This window comes from Typopeltis vanoorti, chromosome 12, assembly GCF_054136105.1.
Source record: "Typopeltis vanoorti isolate ZY-2024b chromosome 12, IOZ_Tvanoo_1.0, whole genome shotgun sequence".
Lineage (NCBI taxonomy): Eukaryota > Metazoa > Arthropoda > Arachnida > Uropygi > Thelyphonidae > Typopeltis > Typopeltis vanoorti.
Window position 1 is genome coordinate 81,604,791 of NC_143560.1, and position 20,131 is coordinate 81,624,921.

Consider the following 20,131-nt stretch of genomic DNA (forward strand, 5'->3'; position numbering starts at 1 on the left):
GTATAATCAAGTGAAAAAAAAACATTCAGCATCTAACTCTAATCCAGAATATTTTAGTAATAAGGTGGGACACCTTTTGATTATATGGAATTGTATATGAAAATATGATTTCTTCATTACTTCAACCTTGATATTCTTTGGTGCATGATTCAAGGGAGTAGAACCTGTCATCAAGCCAGTTCTGCTTGATGGCTGGTTTTTTCCTGTCACTCAGTAGATCCACTAATGAGAGTTTAATGAGTTTAGTGATCCTTTTGGGTCACTCACTGAGATTTAGATCGCTAAGAGTTTTTGGAGAGGTATCCCACACCTAAACATACTTCAATAAAGGTTGAAACTTGTCTGGGTATTGGCCCTTTCCATAATGCATAGCATTATACTTGTCTGTAAGGATATGCGTGTGTTACATTATGGGATACTGAGGCAATTGATGTTAAGTCATTAGCCTCTATATACAAGTAATCCAGTCTTCACCCACAAACTTTGTTTGCTTACACTTGGATAAAGGATGAACCCAAGAATATAAATTCTTGGAATCTTTAATTTAAATTACCTGTAGAATAGACAGTAGTGTTAAGCTGAAACACTAAATCTGTGATATAGTGGTTGAAGTGAATCTGTAAGAGAGGGATTGTTCTGTGAGCTGAATTTCTCTCCTCTGGACAGTATCAAGAATTTTTAGAGAAGTTTTAAGTGCTTCACCCTAAACATATGAGCAGTATTTTGAGCATGGGTGGATTTGGGATTTTTCCATTAAGAGTTGGTCGGGTATAAAATACCATCTTGAATGCCTAGTTTTTTAGATGCTGAGGAGGATATTGATGTGATCTGTTTGTGCCAAGATAGGCTGGAGGTGAATGTCAGTTCAAGCAGAGGTGAATGTCAGTTCAAGAGAGAGAGAAAGATCTGATTTTGTTTAGTGAGAGTGAGAAGAATGATTTGGCATTTGCCCTTTGACTGGAAAACAGGCAGAGTAGAGAGAGAGAGAGAATACATACATACATACATGAGCATGTGCGTGCGTGTGTGTGTGCGTGTGTGTGTGCGCGCACACGCGTGCGCGAACACACACACACACACACACACAAATCCTACATATTGGCCAATAGACGATGTGGTGAAGATGCTGTGTTGTGCAGTGTTACAATGGATAGTTTGGTCTTAGATGGTGGGTCATTTGGTGTAAAGTGTTCTCTATGGAAGTGTCTTGTAATAATAATAATGGGGAGACCTGATGGATATCCAGTTATTGGATTAATTGGATAAATGTGGTGGTTGTTAAGCTGAAGAGAATTACTTATAGGAGTGTATAGTGACTGAACTGTCTAGTAAATTATTGGAGTAATCAGAAGTTATTTTAGTACAAATTGGGTATAATTATAATAATAATTCAGGTGAGTGGTGTCCTTTCATTGGAAAGACTTCAGTTTAAATTCCATCTGGGATGCATGTAATCCAGAGGCATTTTCAAGTGAATGTGAGTTAGCCAATCTTATACAGAGGTGGAATTGTTTTTCATCTTGTAAAATGGATAAACCATTCAGAGAGTGATGCCATTGAAAGAAGAGAACAGACTATGTAGATATAATAAATATCCACAAGGAGATGTGCTTTGCATTAAGGGAGATACTAGGACAAGGAGTGATGAGAGCTTGGTCCACCTTTGCTATGAGTTGCCTCAGTCCTGAAGTATCTTCAGGCACAAACTTTGTTTGCATACACTTTAATAAATTTAGTTTAATCCTTTATCCTAGTCTAACCAAGTGAAAAATTAAACTTCTAAAAGACTATGTAGATAGAATTAACTGCCCTGTCATAGTTAATCTGGTTAATAGATTATGGCAGTGCTTTGAGTTTAGCATTAAAGGATAAGATGAGATGAAAACAGAGCAGGCATACTATGTCGTGACGTATTCTCTTGACGTTCGAATCCGCCATCTTGCTAAAAGTCACTTTCATAAAATAAAGGAAAACTAATTGTAAATTAATCACTGATCTAAGGGTAGAGAAATTTCTATCATACTGCGCCACTCTATCCTTAGATAAGTCTATATGAAATAGTAGGATCAATTCAAAATTAGTTGGTAGTCTTTTCTCTCATTCAGGCCGAAGTATTTATTTTCTCTCTTTGGGATTCCCGCTAGATTCGAATTTTTGTGAATGGTGCAGTAAAAAGAATTTCAGGCAAATACAACAGTTAGGTTAACAAATAAAGCATTTAATATAGGTCATATAACACTTACATAAATTTTACTTCTAATTTTAAACAATAGAAATAAGTCAAACATTAAGTCAAGTCAGTTACATTAGCACAATCTTCCAAGTCTTCACATACACCTTCTTAGCTTCTGGGTTATAAAGTTTTTACACTTAAATGAATATAATAGAACATCCAGTCTAATTAGTTTTCACACATTTTTCAGTCATGCTATAAGTTCAAAATATTACAGGATCTAATAGCTGAAAATATCTTTCAAACAATTCCTATCTTCAACTCTCAATCATGAAGGGTTTCCACAGTTCAAGTTAATAATTCACTATGATAGACCTTACCGGAAATGGTTCCTAGAACATCTATTTTGTTGTGAGCAAACTTCTGGAATTTACTTATCACACTTAAAGAATAAAAACACATCTACAAAACTTATCCGCAGTTATACTTAAAGCACTATCAATTACGCTTCAGAATTCTTGACATCAATTAGGGCACTTCAACTATCCTTATTACCACTCATAAATTAATTAAAACACTGTGAGGTTCTCTTTAGGGCAAATCGGAAATAAGCTGCAATACTAGATCAGCTGGGTTTATTCAGAATTCTTCCTTGAATGTTCAGCTTTTTACTTTATCCGATTGTAGCTTTAATTTTCCTTCTATTATTACTGCTGATTTCAATTTCAGCTAACCATAAAATTCGTTACGTTCTTGCTCACTTATAAAAATTATCCACTTAACTTCTACCCTTAAGAACCTTTTATTTACTTCTACTTCTTTATTTTATCACCCTGCTTCCTTTCACTTCCAAGTTTCCATCCCAACTCCTTACTTTTTATATATTTTTTTTCTTCTCTCCTCAGCCCACGCTCTGTTCCACTCGCGCTCGTTTATTTCACGCGTCTCCATGACAACAGACAAACATAAACATTCTCTCCAATGTTAGACAAGGCTATACTACTACATTGAGTCATTACATACGTTAAGCTTTATACATAAATAGGAATAATTAGAATATTTGCTTTTCAATAAATGCGTAGTTAATATTGCAAATATAAGTTTCTATAATATTGACATAACAATAAATAAAATAGCTTAATAATAATTAATACAGAATCTATTTACCATTAACACATTTCTTTGATTAAATAATTAAATAATTGATATAATTAAGGTAGTTATATGATATCAAATTATATTTACGTTAATTACATTAAATAATATTTACAACGCAGCCTTTGTGATGGAAAATCATGTTGGATTCTGAATCAAATAACATTTATTCTATTTTCTACATAATTAGAATCCAACAGCAGGCATACTAGAAGTGAATTAAGTGTAACTAGCTTCTTTGGAATAATTCTGAATGATTCAATTGTGAATGTATGTCATTGCTGGTCAGTTAGCAGAGGTTACCTCTCCTGTTGGTAATCAGACCATAATCTTGTTTGAGTTCCTCTCCTGTGGAATGCTTCTTAGAAGAGAAAACTTGAATAAGCAATAAGCAACTTGAACTCCTTCAGCCTAGTGTCCCCATAACTTGTCCTTTCTATGGATAGATTACTTCTGCTCTCCTGAGCCAATACTTGCTCTGTTCATCTTGCTGAAATGAAGACCTTCATTTCTTTGCTTTTCATAATAACAACTTGTTATATAAAAAGTTAATCTTTCCTTGGACAGATACTTTGTTCTAACTTTTCCTGGCACAAACACCTCTGTATTCCTGAACCTCCACAAAAAAAAAAAAAAACGCCTTAATGTCCTTCTCTTCTTCAGTTACAGGTAAAAACCTGTCACCAAACAGAACTGCTCTACTCCCCAAGATCAGTGGGAGCCTAACCCAGAAGAAATAATGAAGAAGGGTTTAAAAGAAGGTATTATTTGTAAAAAGCTTAATTTATTATTTATTTATTAAATCCTCTCATGGATTGCACCATTGTGAAAATCTTGATCACCAATTTCACATTTTGTAAAAATAGGCTGTTAGTTGTCAAATTTCTATACTGAAATCTAAGTACACAAGTAAGATCCTTGATATACATAATTTGCTATGATAATTCCCTCTTATTCTCAAAATTCAATCTTAACTTCAACAATAATTAAGTAAATCAAGTTTTCACATTTCTATGTATAAAAAATGAAAAACAGTTTAATAATGTTAAGATACATTAAAAAATATGCAATATTCTTAACTTTACTTAAACACAGAAACTTGTCTTAAAATTTAAAAATTCAATCAAACAAATCACATCTTATCTGGTTTTTGGGCCCCAAAACATACCAGCTAAAAAGAACATTCTCTTGACCCTTAACTTCTCTTAATGTGTCTGGACTTCTCTTGAAGAAACAGTTTCTTTGTTTCTTCAGTGGAAATAGTTCTTCTGAAAACTACTTCATCTTGGAAATAACTGTAGATTTCCTATTCTTAGTTAGAGATACAAAAAGTTCAGACTTGATAATAAAATTTTCAAATTCGGACACTAAGGTTAGCTGTTCTATCAAGATGAATTGATTAGACCTGTTGTCCTTTATCCCTTTGTTGGATTTGCAATGAAATTTCTGGATTAAGAAATATTATCGAGTACTTGGCTTATCCATTGTGGCCTACCAGTACTTTTTTTTTAAACTACTTTTTAGGACACTCAATTGGCAACATGATACATTTCTTTTAGGAGGCAAAAATTTAGGAAGAATGCTGGCAAAATATTGGAAGAATTAAATATTATTTTTAAATCCTTTCTCAGTTCTGTTTCACTCCATTAAGTCTCTAACATGACCATATAATGGTCATGTTAGACCATATAATGGTTTGAGTGTAAATTACATAGTCGAGGGCTATGTAATTTACAACAGTTGCAATTTATACTGTGAAAATGCTGGTCAAAAATCCAGTGAAATATTATAGTAACTGAATCAGTTTATTTATTATGATTGTGTTCCTCCAGTGTTCATACTGTGGAGCACTACTATGAATAATCACCTACATTTAGCTATTCTTCACCTAAGTATACACATTGTCAGTTCTGAAATCTTGTACAAACAAATTCTCTTCTTTTCTACAAGGTGTGAATATAAATCACATTTCACTTACAATGAAATTTGTTTTATTTTCCTTAATGTAATGTCAATAACCATATTTTCATGTAACATATGGTTATTGATCGATATGCAAATATGGATCAGTAGTTGCATATAGATTTTTGTAAGTCAGCCAACTGGTCACACTTACAAATACATATTGGGATTAGTTATGATCCTAAGTGAAGTCAAAAATAAATTACAAGCAGTCATCACTTAGTCTAATGAAATTGCAAAAAAAGGAAGTTGGTATTACATTATACCAACCTTCCACAATTCGTGGGTTTCAAAGTACCCCAACGTAACTCTTTATGAAGGATATAGGTAGCTCGGCTCATTATTTAGTTGGGAAATTAGCCACAGTACTTGAATTAGTTGGTGGGTCTTTTCCTCCTATATCAAATGTGGGTGGAAGAGATTGGTGGGTCTTTTCCCTCCTATATCAAAATAATAAACACTATAAAGAGGGCTTGAAAAATGCACTTATGGGGGAAAAGAAAAGGAAAAAATAGTATTTAATAATAAGAATAAAAAATTCATGATCTTTTATCACTTATAAAATGCATGAATTTTTTTCTTCGTAGGACTTGGTAATTACAATAGGACTGGTAAATGCTGGTAATTTACTGGTAGTTACACTGACTTAAAATTTTAGCCATAGCATTAATAAAAGCTTTATGAATTGACTAGATCCATCAATGAACATGTAACTATGATATATTAAGTGACCATGGTAGATATACAACAAATCTAACATCTGATAGCGAGATATTTGCCTGACTGATAAGCCAGCAGATATCTCACTAATATTGCACCCCTTCTTTCTGTATCGTTCTCTTTATATATTTTATATACCAAACAGCTTTTATTAACAGGCAGAAGACATCCCCATTGCTCTCTTTCACCACTCTCACCTCTGTCATTATATAAAGTCATTTGTAATCACTGCTTGATTTTTTGCCTGAGCTGCATAGATGATATTTTCGCAGTTTGATCATATAGCTCATAAATTCTGCTTATATTCATTTTCATATGAATAGTTGACATAATTGGATTCATTTCATGATTGAAGTGTAAAAAAATTAATTTTTCATGTGAATCCCACCCACGCAAAAGTTATGAATCTATTGTTCATTTAGTACTGGGGGAGGTTAAGGATTATGCAATCTGGAAACCTGCAATCTGCTCTTTTTGATTAAGAGCTGCATTTAAAATTCTCGTGAGAGAACTTATGGATAATAAAATCAGAACAAATTGATAACCAACTTGATCAAACATGAAAACAGTAACAGGGAAGGGAAAAGAAAAAAACACTAGAAACAAGAATAAAAAGTAGTACTATGTAGTTTGTATTCACAGGATATTATTATTGTTTCCCCCCCCCCTTAAAATCTCAAACTAGAAAATGGGATGCAGTTGGTAGTTTATAATTTAAGAAACACAGGACTAAACAGATGATATAGCATATATAAGAATTGCAGCTGTATAGAATTGCAACTCAGGCACAAAATTAAGCAATGATATGATGTGAGCATGATTGTTTGCAAAAGCTGACGGAATTAGTTTGGCCTTTGTATTTTAAAAGTTTTGATTATTTCTTGTTACTCTCAGGGGTCCTTGCACCCCCTCCCCCAAAAGAAAAGGAAAAAAAACACAAGAAAAATTTCCAAAAATCTTTTCCTAATTAAAATTTTTTTTTTTTAAATTTATGTTGTGTCATGTTTTCTATTTCTATGCTACTTGTGAATTGGTAGTCACATAAGGTGGGAATACCCTATAGCACTCAGGAATCCTGGCTGCTGTGAATGCAAGGCAAACGAAGTAGTGCTCGGGTGCTACTTCGTTCACCCCAGCCAGACCAGAGGAGATCACTGGTATCATGTATTGGCGATCACTGAAGATGCTGAGTCATAGCACATTTGTGCAATGCATAGTGTGTATTCTCAAATTGTCTACTCAACTCCCCCCCCCCTCAAGATTAAATCTTGAGTGCTCGGCCCCCTCCAAGATTAAATCCTGAGTGCGCCACCGGTTACTCTATTGCATTGATTAGATTTAAAAGCTCTGCTAATATGTTATTTGTAAACAGTTAAAAATATCTAGAAAATATAAATTAATATTAATAAAAAAAAAGAATAAATGCTTCTTCTCAGAATGCAAGCCAACTTACTGTTTAGTTTGTTGGGCCTTTGTGTAGCTCCTATAAAGAAAATTAGAAACATTGCTTGTTCTCTGAAGGAGTTATGAAAATAAGTTCACCTGTTTCCAATAAGTATTCTCAGTGGATTACTTACTGCTCTTTTTTTCAGTATAATCCTTAGAGAATGAATTAACCACTGATTTCCTAGGCAATCATTTTGTGTTATTTGATTTTAAAATTTAATTCTGGAAAAATTGATATAAAAGGATTAAAGTAGGAAAGAAAAAACTAAGCTATTTATAGTGATAGAGCAGACCCTTTGTAATGACTAGACTTAAAAGTTAAATTTAATAGATTTTTAATTGAAGGATATTAATTAACATACCTATGTAAAAGTCTTGAAGGTAAAGATGGTGAAAACTTGAAAAGACTTGATTAGAGCTGAGATGGTATAAAATGATTTTTTATAAATTAAATTTTAAAAAAAATTTGATTTCAATAAATTTTTGGGATAGATTTTCAACAGTTTGTCTACACTTGTAGATTATTATTATTTTTACATTAAATATTGCCTAACTATTAATTTTTCTTCTTTCCCATTTTCTTCTTCTTTCTGAAATTTTCTGCGCTGTGCTATTGCCTTTATTTTCTTCTCTGACTAATCCATCCATCAAAGAAATGTTTATAGTTCCTGGATAAAGAATATTCTGCTAGAAAGGCTGTTGGAAATAAATAGTGCTTGCACATCCATGGAAGAAGCATGCTAAATGATTAATGAAGCCTGCAGATGTAATTTGTAAAATATCTTTATATGCATTAGGATGGAGAAGTCTAAAAAAAAGTCTTTTTTTAAATAGGTAGACCAGTTACTGGTAGAACTCATCAAATCCGAGTCCATCTTCAGTATTTAGGTAAGTTTTCTTTATTGCACGTTAGGTTAGAACTCATTGAATGCATCTTGTATATTTGCTGCATTAGTTTTGTATATTTTCATATAAAATTTAGGATGGCTCAACTGAAAATATATGAAGTGTCATATTTTTAAAGTAACAGTATCAGTAATATCCTTCTAGTTTTTGTCATATTTCTCATGTGTTGTTTCATTGTCATCAAACACTTTGCATTAATGTTTAATATTAGTATTTCCCTAGCATAAAATATTAATATTTTCATTGAATACTTTGGTAAAGAACACATTGTTTCTTTCAGAGGGGGGGGGGGATACAGCAGTATCCCAAACTTACCATAAATACATGTTTCTTGTGTGCTTTGTGGCAAGTTTGAACTTCTCTTCCTTAATTTTGTTAGCTTCTTGTTTATTTTCCCATTTTTATAGATTGAAACTATGAAAGCCCTACTCCACTCATCTAAATTCAACCTGCTGACCAGGCCTCCTGAATTATGCACTGCAACCACTGTAAAACTTTTATACTTCCATATTTGAGCATTTCTGATCAAATATCATGTATCCCAGTAGCTTTTCCAAATTTTTAATAGCTTTTTTTCTAACTCATGTGTTGATATGTACTCCTGATTACATTCCTTTTTGAATATTTTATACAACTATTCTGTCAATGCTTGTTTCTTTTAACAGTTTAATATGGAAACTAACAGAGTTAGATGATAAATCATTTCTGATTACTTTTACAATTACAATAAAGAGCTAAGAGCCAATTTTACTTTTACATTTCTTTCCTCTATTTCTAAATATTTTCAATAGCCTCCAGAACATTTTGCCACTATTCTGATATTTATCTAAAATTTTATATTTATCCTCATATATATATATATATATATATGATATATATGATGATATATATATATCATCATCAAATTCCTGACATGTACCCTCAAGGAGTGTATAGGATATGATAGTACTACATGAAAAATTTACATCATTAATAACTTCCTACCTACAATTTTCTGCCAAATCAATCTGCTGCTTGCCAAAGCTACAACATTGTGAGATCTTATATTTATATATCTATCTTCTAAGGCACTTTTTACCATATCAATCCACCTATATCTTGGTCTTCCTCTGGGTCTTTTTCCTGCCAACCTAGCAGAGAACACTTGTTTGGCTAATCTTTCCTCACCCATTCTGTTTAAGTGACCTGAGATTAGCTCTGCTAACGCATTCCTGGATGCTAATGATGTCAAGTTCTTTCCTAATATCCTTGTTTTTAATATGATATTGCCATTGATGCCATCTGTTCTTGCCCCTAATCTTTCTCAGGACTCTCATATCTGCAGCCTCTAGTCTTTGGTCAAGTGTTTTACTTCTGACCCAGCTCTCAGATCCATAAGTTAAAATTGGTTTGAACACTGTCTTGTATACAGCTAATTTAGTATTCTGACTAATTTCGCTCTTATTCCATATAAATTTATTAAGTTGACTTCCTACCATACCAGCTTTATTGATTCTGTTATCTATTTCCATATTTAATTTACCATCTTCAGTAAAAATCGTGCCTAAGTAGCTGAAATGTTTTACTTGTTCTATAGGTTTTCTCCATTCACAATACAGCTGATATTTTCAATGCTTCTGCCTATTTTCATTGTCTTTGTCTTGTTATTGCTGACCTTCATACCATATCTATCACAACAGTTATTCAATTTAGTCAAGGAATCTTGCAGGCTTGTAGCAGATTTATTTAGAAGTATAACATCTTCCGCATAAAGCAAAGAGCCGGCATTAACATCTCCAATTTTGATATCATGTTTAATACCACTTTCCTTCATAATGTGATCCATATAGATAATGAATAACAGAGGTGATAATGTACATCCTTGTCTGACACCAGATTTAACATTAAACCATCTTCCTGTAATTCTTTCAATTCTAACTGCTGACTTACAACTCAAATAAAGACTTAAGTATTGCTTGATATAATGATCCACTGACACCATACAACTGTAGCGTTTTGAATAACTTCTCTCTTGGCACCTTGTCATATGCTTTTTCCAGATCTAGAAAACTTAAATACAGATCTTTGTAATATTCCCATGACTTTTCAACTATTTTCGTAAAGTGAATATCTGATTATGACAGCCTCTATTTGGCCTGAATCCAACTTGTTCCTCACCAAGCTTCTCTTCCACAATCCTTCTCAACCATTTCTCAAGTATACTGGCATAAATTTTACCAGGAACACTCATTAGTGAAATACCTCTGTAATTCTCACAATCAGTTTTATTTCCTTAGGAGTGCCCCTGAGGGCACTCCTAAACAGAAGCAGGCAAAACAGCCGTAATTATAATAGTTTTATTTCCCTTTTTATATACGTGTACTTTGAGAACTCTACTCTAATCATCTGGAATTTGTCCTTCTGTCCAGGCACTCTGAACTATGCAGTGTAGCCACTGTAAAACTTTTATACCTCCATACTTGAGCATTTCTGGTCTGATATCATCTACTTCAGCTGCCTTTCCACATTTCAGACTTTTGATGGCTTTTTCTACTTCAAGCATGGATATGTATTCCTGATTGCATGTCTGGTCAGTGTTTTTTATCACTGTGCTGTCATCACTGCTAGTTTCATTTAGCAATTTTTCAAAGTAATTACTCCATACTTCAAGGATATCTTTTTCTCCTGTTTTCATGTCACCTTTATCATCTCTAACTCCTTTTACAGCACTCTTTCCTCCATTCCTAAGCTTCTTCAACAACCTCCAGAATATTTTGCCACCTTCTTGATATTTATTTTCTATATTCTTGCCAAAGTCCTCCCATGACTTTTGTTTAGCTAGTTTTACACACTGTTTAGCTTTCTTACATTTGTCTCTGTATTCTGTAAGAGTAAAAGCTGACTTATTTGCTAGGAACTTTTGATATGTTTTCTTCTTTTCCTTCACTGCTTCTTTAACTTCCTGTGTCCACCAGGGAGTTCTGATTTTTCTATCCTTGCAGACAAACACACCACATGCCTCTCTGGCAGAATCAATCAATGTTTTCTTCAGAGCTTGCCGCTGAATCTCCAAGGTTTGAGGAATCAAACCTTGGAGATTCAGAAAAACTGAGAACTGCTCAACTTTTATTCATTTTAAAACTTTCTTAGATGTTCTTCTTTTCAATATGAAATTCAATTTTATCCTGCTTAAGACTAAATGGTGATCACTTCCAATTTCAAATCCTCTGTACACTCTTGTGTCTTGCACCAGAGAGAAAACATCACTATCAACAATAATATAGTCAATGAGACTTTTCTTATTCCTTGCCTCTTCTCTCCATGTGAATTTGTCCACATTTTTATGTTGGAACATGGTGTTAGTAATAACCAGTCCATGTCCTGCGCAGAAATCCAACAAGTATTTGCCGTTGTTATTAGCTTTATTGTTTTCTCCAAATTTTCCCAAAATATTTTTGTATGTCTCACAATCATTTTCTACTCTACTATTTAGATCCTCAACAAGGACCAGCTTTTCCTTTTTCATTGTGTCAGTAGCTTTCTCTAGAGCCTCAAAAAATTCCTCCACTTCTACCTTAGTAGAACCTTCTGTGGGACCATAGGCACAAATAAGTCTCATTGTCCAGTTCCCCATTCTAATATTTGCCCACATCACTCTACTTGAGACTGTCTGCCATTCAAGAAGATTAGCCTCGTATTTAGTGTTAGATATTATGGCTACCCATTCTTTTCCTTGAATGTCATTGCCTGAATATAACATTTTGTATTTATTGCTCAGACAGATCTCACCAGTTTTTTTTCAGTCACCCCTATTATGCCGATCTGGTACTTATTTAATTCCTCAGCTAGCTCCATTCTTTGCCATTCAGGCTTCTTATGTTGATAGTACCCATCTTCAATTCTGGTGATATTGAGTTGGGGTGTGTTTTAGGATTTATTCCATTTGCTGATTTTTTGCTGTTCGCCTTGGTTCCCTGGCGAAAACAATGGGGGCGATGCCCCCAGGCTGCATGAAATTCTATCATGTTATACCATCATTTAATATTGGGTTTAAGCCAGTAAGAATACAATTTGGTTGGCTAAATCCCAAATTGCCAGCCCATCCTCGTTCATTCAGTATCCAGGTAGATACCTAACAGTGCACCACAAGAAGGTGAGGATTGGACATTAGGTCAGAAGCCCTGGTCGGTTCTCCACATTCCTTTAAAAGTTATGTTGAGGTCTCCTCTTGGTTATACAGCTTTGACCCTTAAGCACCCCCCATATGTATTGTATTATATATATTATTTTATATTCTTACCAAAGATTTCCCATCTTTTACTTTGCTACTTTTATACATAGCTTATCTTTCTTACATTTTTGTCAAATCACTTACTTGTTAGGAACTTTTGATATGCATCTTTAACTTCTTGCATCCTGCTATGAAGTTATTATTTTTTTTTTTTGTTTAACAGATAAGCTGAATCATTAATGTTCTTTGCAGAATTTGCCACTTAAAGTCCAAGGTTTTGTTCTTGTTTTAGAAATCTTTCATTTTTCATCAATGATATTTGAATAGTTGAGTACTGTTCACCTGTAAAAGCTGCTTAATTTTAATTTTTTTTTTAAAACTTGCTTACCTGTTTTTCTTTTCAATAACATTCATTTTTATCTTGCTTAAAACTACATGATGATCACTTCCAATTTCAAATCTCCTGCATACTCACCTGTATATATATACAGGGTGTTCGGGATAAATTTGACAGTTTCGTAAGGAAAAAGAAAATCTTCTTTGTATCTATTAAATTTAATGAATTGACAAAAAAACATTACAGGCAGAGTTAATTACAATACTATCAACAAGATTTACTCAAAATAACCACCATTAGCATCGATCACAGCTTCAATTCTGCTTCGGAACCTCGAACAAGCTGATGCTACAGTCTCCCTGGGAAGGGCCGCAAAAACTGTTTTAATTTTATCCATTAACTGGGCTTTTGTATTACTGGAAGTGCGATTGGTGTCTTTTTCAACTGCGCCCCATACAAAATAATCCATGGGGTTAAGGTCTGGGGAGTTTGGAGGCCAAACATTTGGACTGGTGAAGTCGTAGAAATTTTCAGACAACCATTTTTGACTTTTCCCAGAGGTGTGGCAAGGGGCCGAATCCTGCTGCCATACATACGGCCTACCATTGGCTACCCTTGTTATCCAGGGCTTGACTACAGTTAGCAACTCCACGAACAAAGCCCGAATTCCAATGCCAGGGTTCTTCAACACCTGTTCCTGCAGATTTGCGAGGAATTCTGCTGTACGAACGCAATCAGATCGTCTGCTAGGGATCTTTCTTCTTGCTACATCCTCGTAGTCACCATTGCAAGTCTCTAGTTCATGCCTGATTGTTTTTACTGTATTCAGGGAGCATTGGGCAGCAGTCGTAATATCCTTATTTTGATGGCGGGCACGAATCATCATGATACAAGTTATTCTCTTCCATGATTCAGGTGGGTTCCAGCTATCCATCCTTTCTGACATCTTGTACATGAATGAAGAAGGGTCCAAACTTTTAAATGAAGAGAAGTGTGTGTTAATACATGTAACTTACGGAAAAATATAATTAATTATAAATATGTCAAATTTATCCCGAACACCCTGTATACCCTATTTTGAAATTTGCTCACATAACTTTACTTGAAATTGTTTGCCGATGAAGTTTATCTTAATTTTGAATTTTTGATCTATCACTACTCCTTCCTTTCTTTGTTCACTAAGTCCAAGTATAACATCGTTTTAAATTTTTCACTGTTCTCCCTGGCTCCCTGATATTTTGTTATTTAGGAACTCAATTGTTGTAGTCTTCTTTATCTAACACCAATTATATCCACATGGTACTTCTCTAGTTGTTCTGCCAGTTAGACTTCTTTTCTGTTGATACTTCTTATGTTGATAGTGCTTGTCTTCGATCTGCTGAGTTTTTTTAATGTGTTTCAGCAACTAAATTTTTCTCTGTTTGTCCTGGACCAATGTAAAGCTATAACTATCAACAATAATATAGTCAATCAGACTCGTCATTTTTTTTTTTTTTTTGTCTTCTCTCCATGTGATTTGTACACAGATATTTATGGTGAAATATAGTAATCACTAGCTCATGTCCTGTACAGAAATTCATAGTACTTACTATTAATTTTTGTTCTGCCCTTTTTTCCAAATTGTCTTAAAACATTTGTGTTTGCCTAGGATTCATTTCCTTTTCTGCTATAATAAATTTAGTTTAATCCTTTATCCAAGTGTGAGCAAGCAAAGTTTGCACCTGAAAGTATCTTCAGGACTGGGGTAAGGTGGTACAACACCAGGGCACTCCTTGCAAAGGTGGAGCAAGATACCAACACTCCTATCTCAGTATCTCCCATAATGCAAAACATCTCCTTGCGGATATGTCTAATGTTATGCATTAAGGGAAGGGCCACAACCCAGACTAGTTTTGACCTTTATTGAGGTCTCTTCAGTGGGAGCCAGGCTCAAGTGGAGATACCAGGCAGAAGCATTAGCAGGTCATCTCCACCTATAGGAGTTGCCAAATGGTGTGCCACCCTTTTTTAATAAATTACTCTGGATTTAGAGAAAGATGTTGAAAGTTTATTTTTCACTTGGTTAGAGTATAATAAATTTAGTTTAATCCTTTATCCAGGGAGTGCCCTGGTGTTGTACCACCTTACCCCAGTCCCGAAGATACTTTCAGGTGCAAACTTTGTTTGCTCACACTTGGATAAACAATTAAACTAAATTTATTATACTCTAACCAAGTGAAAAATAAACTTTCAACTTCCTTTTCTGCTGTTTAGATCTTCAACAAGACAGAATTCCCATTTTCTTTATGTTTGCTTCTGTAATGACTTCAAATTCCTCCACTTCTTCCTTATGTGGAGGAATTTTTCTCCACTTCTTGGCACAAATAATTTTCATCGTCTGATAATTCATCATCTAAGAAAATTTCAAATGAGGAATTCCTCATTTGAAATTGTCTGCCAATCAAGTTTATCTTGGTGTTTGGTGAGTGTGTTGAATACTATCACTACTCCATCCTTTCTTTGTTCACAAGTGCCCAAATATAACATTCTGCATTTGTTGTTTAGCAGGAGCTCAATTGGTTTAGTCATTATCATCATCAGATTCCTGACATTTACTCTCAAGGGGTGTATACAGGATATGATAGTACTACATGAAAAATTTACATTATTACTAATTTCCTATTTACAGTTTTCCTCCAAATGAATCCAAATTCCTTCAAATATTACCTGTCAAGGCTTCAACATTGTCAGATCTTATATTTCTACCTTCTAGGGCAGTTTTTACCATATCGATCCACCTATATCTTGGTCTTCCTCTGGGTCTTTTTCCTGCCAACCTGGCAGAGAACACTTGTTTTGCTAATCTTTCCTTTCCCATTCTGTTTAAGTGACATACCACCTGAGATTAGTTCTGCTAACAATGTCAAATTCTTTCCTAATATCCTTGTTTTTAATATGATATTGCCATTGATGCCATCTGTTCACACCTGTAATCTTTCTCAGGACTCATATCTGCGGTCTCTAGTCTGTGGTCAAGTGTTTTATTTCTAACCCAGCTCTCAGATCCATAAGTTAAAACTGGTTCGAACACTGTCTTGTATACAGCTAATTTAGTGTTTTGACTAATTTCTCTCTTATTCCATATAAATTTATTCAGTTGACTTCCTACCATACCAGCTTTGTTGATCCTGTTGTCTATTTCCATATTTAATTTACCATCTTCACTAAAAATTGTGCCTAAGTAGCTACTTGTTCAATGCAGTTGATATTTTCAGTTGATATTTAACATCTCCAATTTTGATATCAGATTTAATACCACTTTTCATATAGATAATGAATAACAGAGAGGATAATGTACACCCTTGTCTCACACCAGATTTAACATTAAACCATCTTCCTGTACTTCCTTCTCTTCTAACTGCTGACTTACAACTCAAATAAAAATTAAGTATTGCTTCATATAATGCCCCACTGACACCATACAACTGTAACGTTTTGAGTGGCTTCTTTCTTGGCACCTTGTCATTCTTTATCTAACACCAATTATGTCCACGTGATACTTCTCTAGTGGTTCTGCCAGTTAGACTTCTTTTCTTTTGACACTTCTTATGCTGATCTTATGCTTGTATTTAGCTGCTGAATTTGAGTTTGTTCCAGTAGCTAAATTTTTCACTGTTCTCTCTGATAAAAGCAGCAGGGATCTTGTTTAACTTAGGCAACACCCCCAGCTACCATGAAATTTCATTATGTTGCCATTATGTTTATTTATTTCTGGAATAGAGAATACAATTTCTTCAGCACTGAAGTCCTTGCTGGAGAAATTGTGTGTGTGTGTGTGTGTGTGTGTGTGTGTGTGTGTGTGTGTGTGTGTGTGTGTGTGTGTGAGAGAGAGAGAGAGAGTGTTCAGATCTTACTTGTTAAGTACTGTTCAACATGTGATGTGTCCTCTTATAAACAAGTAATATCCCTTACTAGAAGTTTAATAGAGACGTGTGTTAGACATAATATAATTTTTAAATAATTTTTTTTTTTTATAGTGAAACCTGTGGAGTATCCATAACTATAGAATAACACATATGCCAGTAAATATTATGTAAATATTTCATCTTATGTATCATAAGACATCATCAGTACAATTATCAAGCAAGAAGAGCAACTTGTTAGGAAAGAATTAAATTCCTATTGTTGTTCAGTAATTGTACTGATGATGTCTTATGATGCATATGACGAAATATCTACATAATAAAAAAAGTCATTTACTATGACATATATATTATTCGGGGGTGCTTAAGGGTCAAAGCTGTATAACTGAGAGGAGACCTCCACATAGCCTTTAAAGGAATGTGGAGAACTGACCAGGGCTTCTGACCTAATGTCCAATCCTCACCTTCTCGTGGTGCACCCTGTTGGGTATCTACCTGGATACTGAACGAACGTGGATGGGCTGGCAATTTGGGATTTAGCCGACCAAATTGTATTCTTATTGGTTAAACCAAAATAAAAAATGATGGTACAACATGACAAAATTTCATGCCGGCTGGGGTGTCGCCCGGTTAAACAAGGCCCCCGTTGTTTTCGCCAGGGATCCAGGGCGAACAGCGAAAAGTCAGCTACTGGAACAAATCTGAAAACAAACCCCAACTCAACATCACCAGAGTTAAAGAGCAGTACTATCAACATAAGAAGCCTGAATGGCAAAGAAATGGAGCTAGCTGAGGAATTAGATAAGTACCAGATTGACATAATAGGGGTCACTGAAACAAAAAAGACCAAAACTAGTGAGATCTTTCTGAGCAATAAATACAAAATGTTATATTCAGGCAATGACAATCAAGGAAAAGAAGGAGTAGCCATAGTATTCAACACAAAATACGAAGCTAATCTTCTTGAATGGCAGTCAGTCTCAAGTAGAGTAATGTGGGCAAATATGAGTATGGGGAACTGGACAATGAGACTTATTTGTGCCTATGGTCCCACAGAAGGTTCTACTAGGGTAGAAGTGGAGGAATTTTTTGAGGCTTTAGAAAAAGCAACTGACACAATGAAAAAGGAAAAGTTGGTCCTTGTTGGGGATCTAAATAGCAGAGTAGGAAATGATTGTGAGACATACAAAAATATTTTGGGAAAATTTGGAGAAAAGAGCAAAGCTAATAATAATGGCAAATATCTGTTGGATTTCTGCTCAGGACATGGACTGGTTATTACTAACACCATGTTCCAACATAAAAATGTGCACAAATTCACATGGGGAGAAGAGGCAAGAAATAAGGAAAGTCTCACAGACAATGTTATTGTTGATAGTGATGTTTTCTCCCTGGTGCAGGACACCAGAGTGTACAGAGGATTTGAAATTGGAAGTGATCACTATTTAGTCTTGAGCAGGATAAAATTGAATTTCATATTGAAAAGAATAACATGTAAGAAAGGTTTAAAGCAAATAAAAGTTGGGCAGCTCTCAGATGTGAACTGTAGACTAAAATATAGAAAGATTATTGAAAAGAAAATGAAAGAGTTTGAGAACAGGATTCAAACCTTGGAGATTCAGTGGCAAACTCTGAAGAAAACATTGATTGATTCTGCCAGAGAGGCATGTGGTGAGATTGTGTGCAAGGATAAAAAATCAGAACTCCCTGGTGGACACAGGAAGTTAAAGAGGCAGTGAAGGAAAAGAAGAAAGCATATCAAAAGTTCCTGGCAAATAAGTCATCTTTTACTATTACAGAATACAGAGACAAATGTAAGAAAGCTAAACAATGCGTAAAACTAGCTAAACAAAAGTCATGGGAGGACTTTGGCAAGAATATAGAAAATAAATATCAAGAAGGTGGCAAAATATTCTGGAGGTTGTTGAAGAAGCTTAGGAATGGAGGAAAGAGTGCTGTAAAAGGAGTTAGAGATGATAAAGGTGACATGAAAACAGGAGAAAAAGATATCCTTGAAGTATGGAGTAATTACTTTGAAAAACTGCTAAATGAAACGAGCAGTGATGACAGCACAGTGATAAAAAAACACTGACCAGGCATGCAGTCAGGAATACATATCCATACTTGAAGTAGAAAAAGCCATCAAAGGCTTGAAATGTGGAAAGGCAGTAGGAGTAGATGATATTTGACCAGAAATGCTGAAGTATGGTGGTATAAAAGTCTTTTGTCGTTTAAGTTTTAAGTTTTGTCGATTTGGAAAAGGCATATGACAAGGTGCCAAGAGAGAAGCTATTCAATACGCTGCAGTTATATGGTGTCAATGGGGCATTATATCAAGCAATACTTAGTCTTTATTTGAGTTGTAAGTCAGCAGTTAGAATTGAAGGAAATACAGGAAGATGGTTTAATGTTAAATCTGGTGTGAGACAAGGATGTACATTATCCCCTCTGTTATTCATTATCTATATAGATCACATTATGAAGGAAAGTGGTATTAAACCTGATATCAAAATTGGAGATGTTAATGTCAGCTCTTTGCTTTATGCGGATGATGTTATACTTCTAAATAAATCCGCTACAAGTCTGCAAGATTCTCTGACTAAATTCAATTGCTGTTGTAATAGATATGGTATGAAGGTCAGCAATAAAAAGACAAAGACAATGAAAATAGGCAGAATCATTGAAAATGTCAACTGTGTTGTGAATGGAGAACCTGTGGAACAAGTAAAACATTTCAGCTACTTAGGCACGATTTTTACTGAAGATGGTAAATTAAATTTAGAAATAGACAACAGAATCAGCAAAGCTGGTATGGTGAGAAGTCAATTGAATAAATTCATATGGAATAAGAGAGAAATTAGTTGGAACACTAAATTAGCTGTATACAAGACAGTGTTCAAACCAGTTTTAACTTATGGATCTGAGAGCTGGGTCAGAAGTAAAACACTTGACCAAAGACTAGAGACCACAGATATGAGAGTCCTTTGAATGATTAGAGGCATGAACAGATGGCATCAATGGCAGTATCATATTAAAAATGAGGATATTAGGAAAGAACTTGACATTGTCAGCATCCAGGAATGCGTTAGCAGAGCTAATCTCAGGTGGTATGGTCACTTAAATAGAATGGGAGAGGAAAGATTAGCAAAACAAGTGTTCTCTGCCAGGTTGGCAGGAAAACGACCCAGAGGAAGACCAAGATATAGGTGGATTGGTACGGTACAAAGTGCCTTAGACGATAGTAATATAAGATCTGATAATGTTGGAGTCTTGACAAGTAACAGACTGATTTGGAGGAAAATTGTAGATAGGAAGTTAGT

At 34.6% G+C, this 20,131-nt stretch overlaps 1 protein-coding gene across 2 annotated transcripts in view; it reads left to right on the top strand.

Annotated features, from left to right (window-relative positions):
* LOC150100931 (pseudouridylate synthase RPUSD2-like) overlaps positions 1-20,131 on the top strand; it is a 193,135-nt gene that overhangs the window by 117,168 nt on the left and 55,836 nt on the right. For both annotated transcript variants that reach the window (XM_090401880.1, XM_090401882.1), the window contains exon 9: positions 8,291-8,344. In XM_090401880.1, the coding sequence (XP_090258006.1) occupies positions 8,291-8,344 (54 nt within the window). The remainder of the gene's footprint in view (positions 1-8,290; positions 8,345-20,131) is intronic.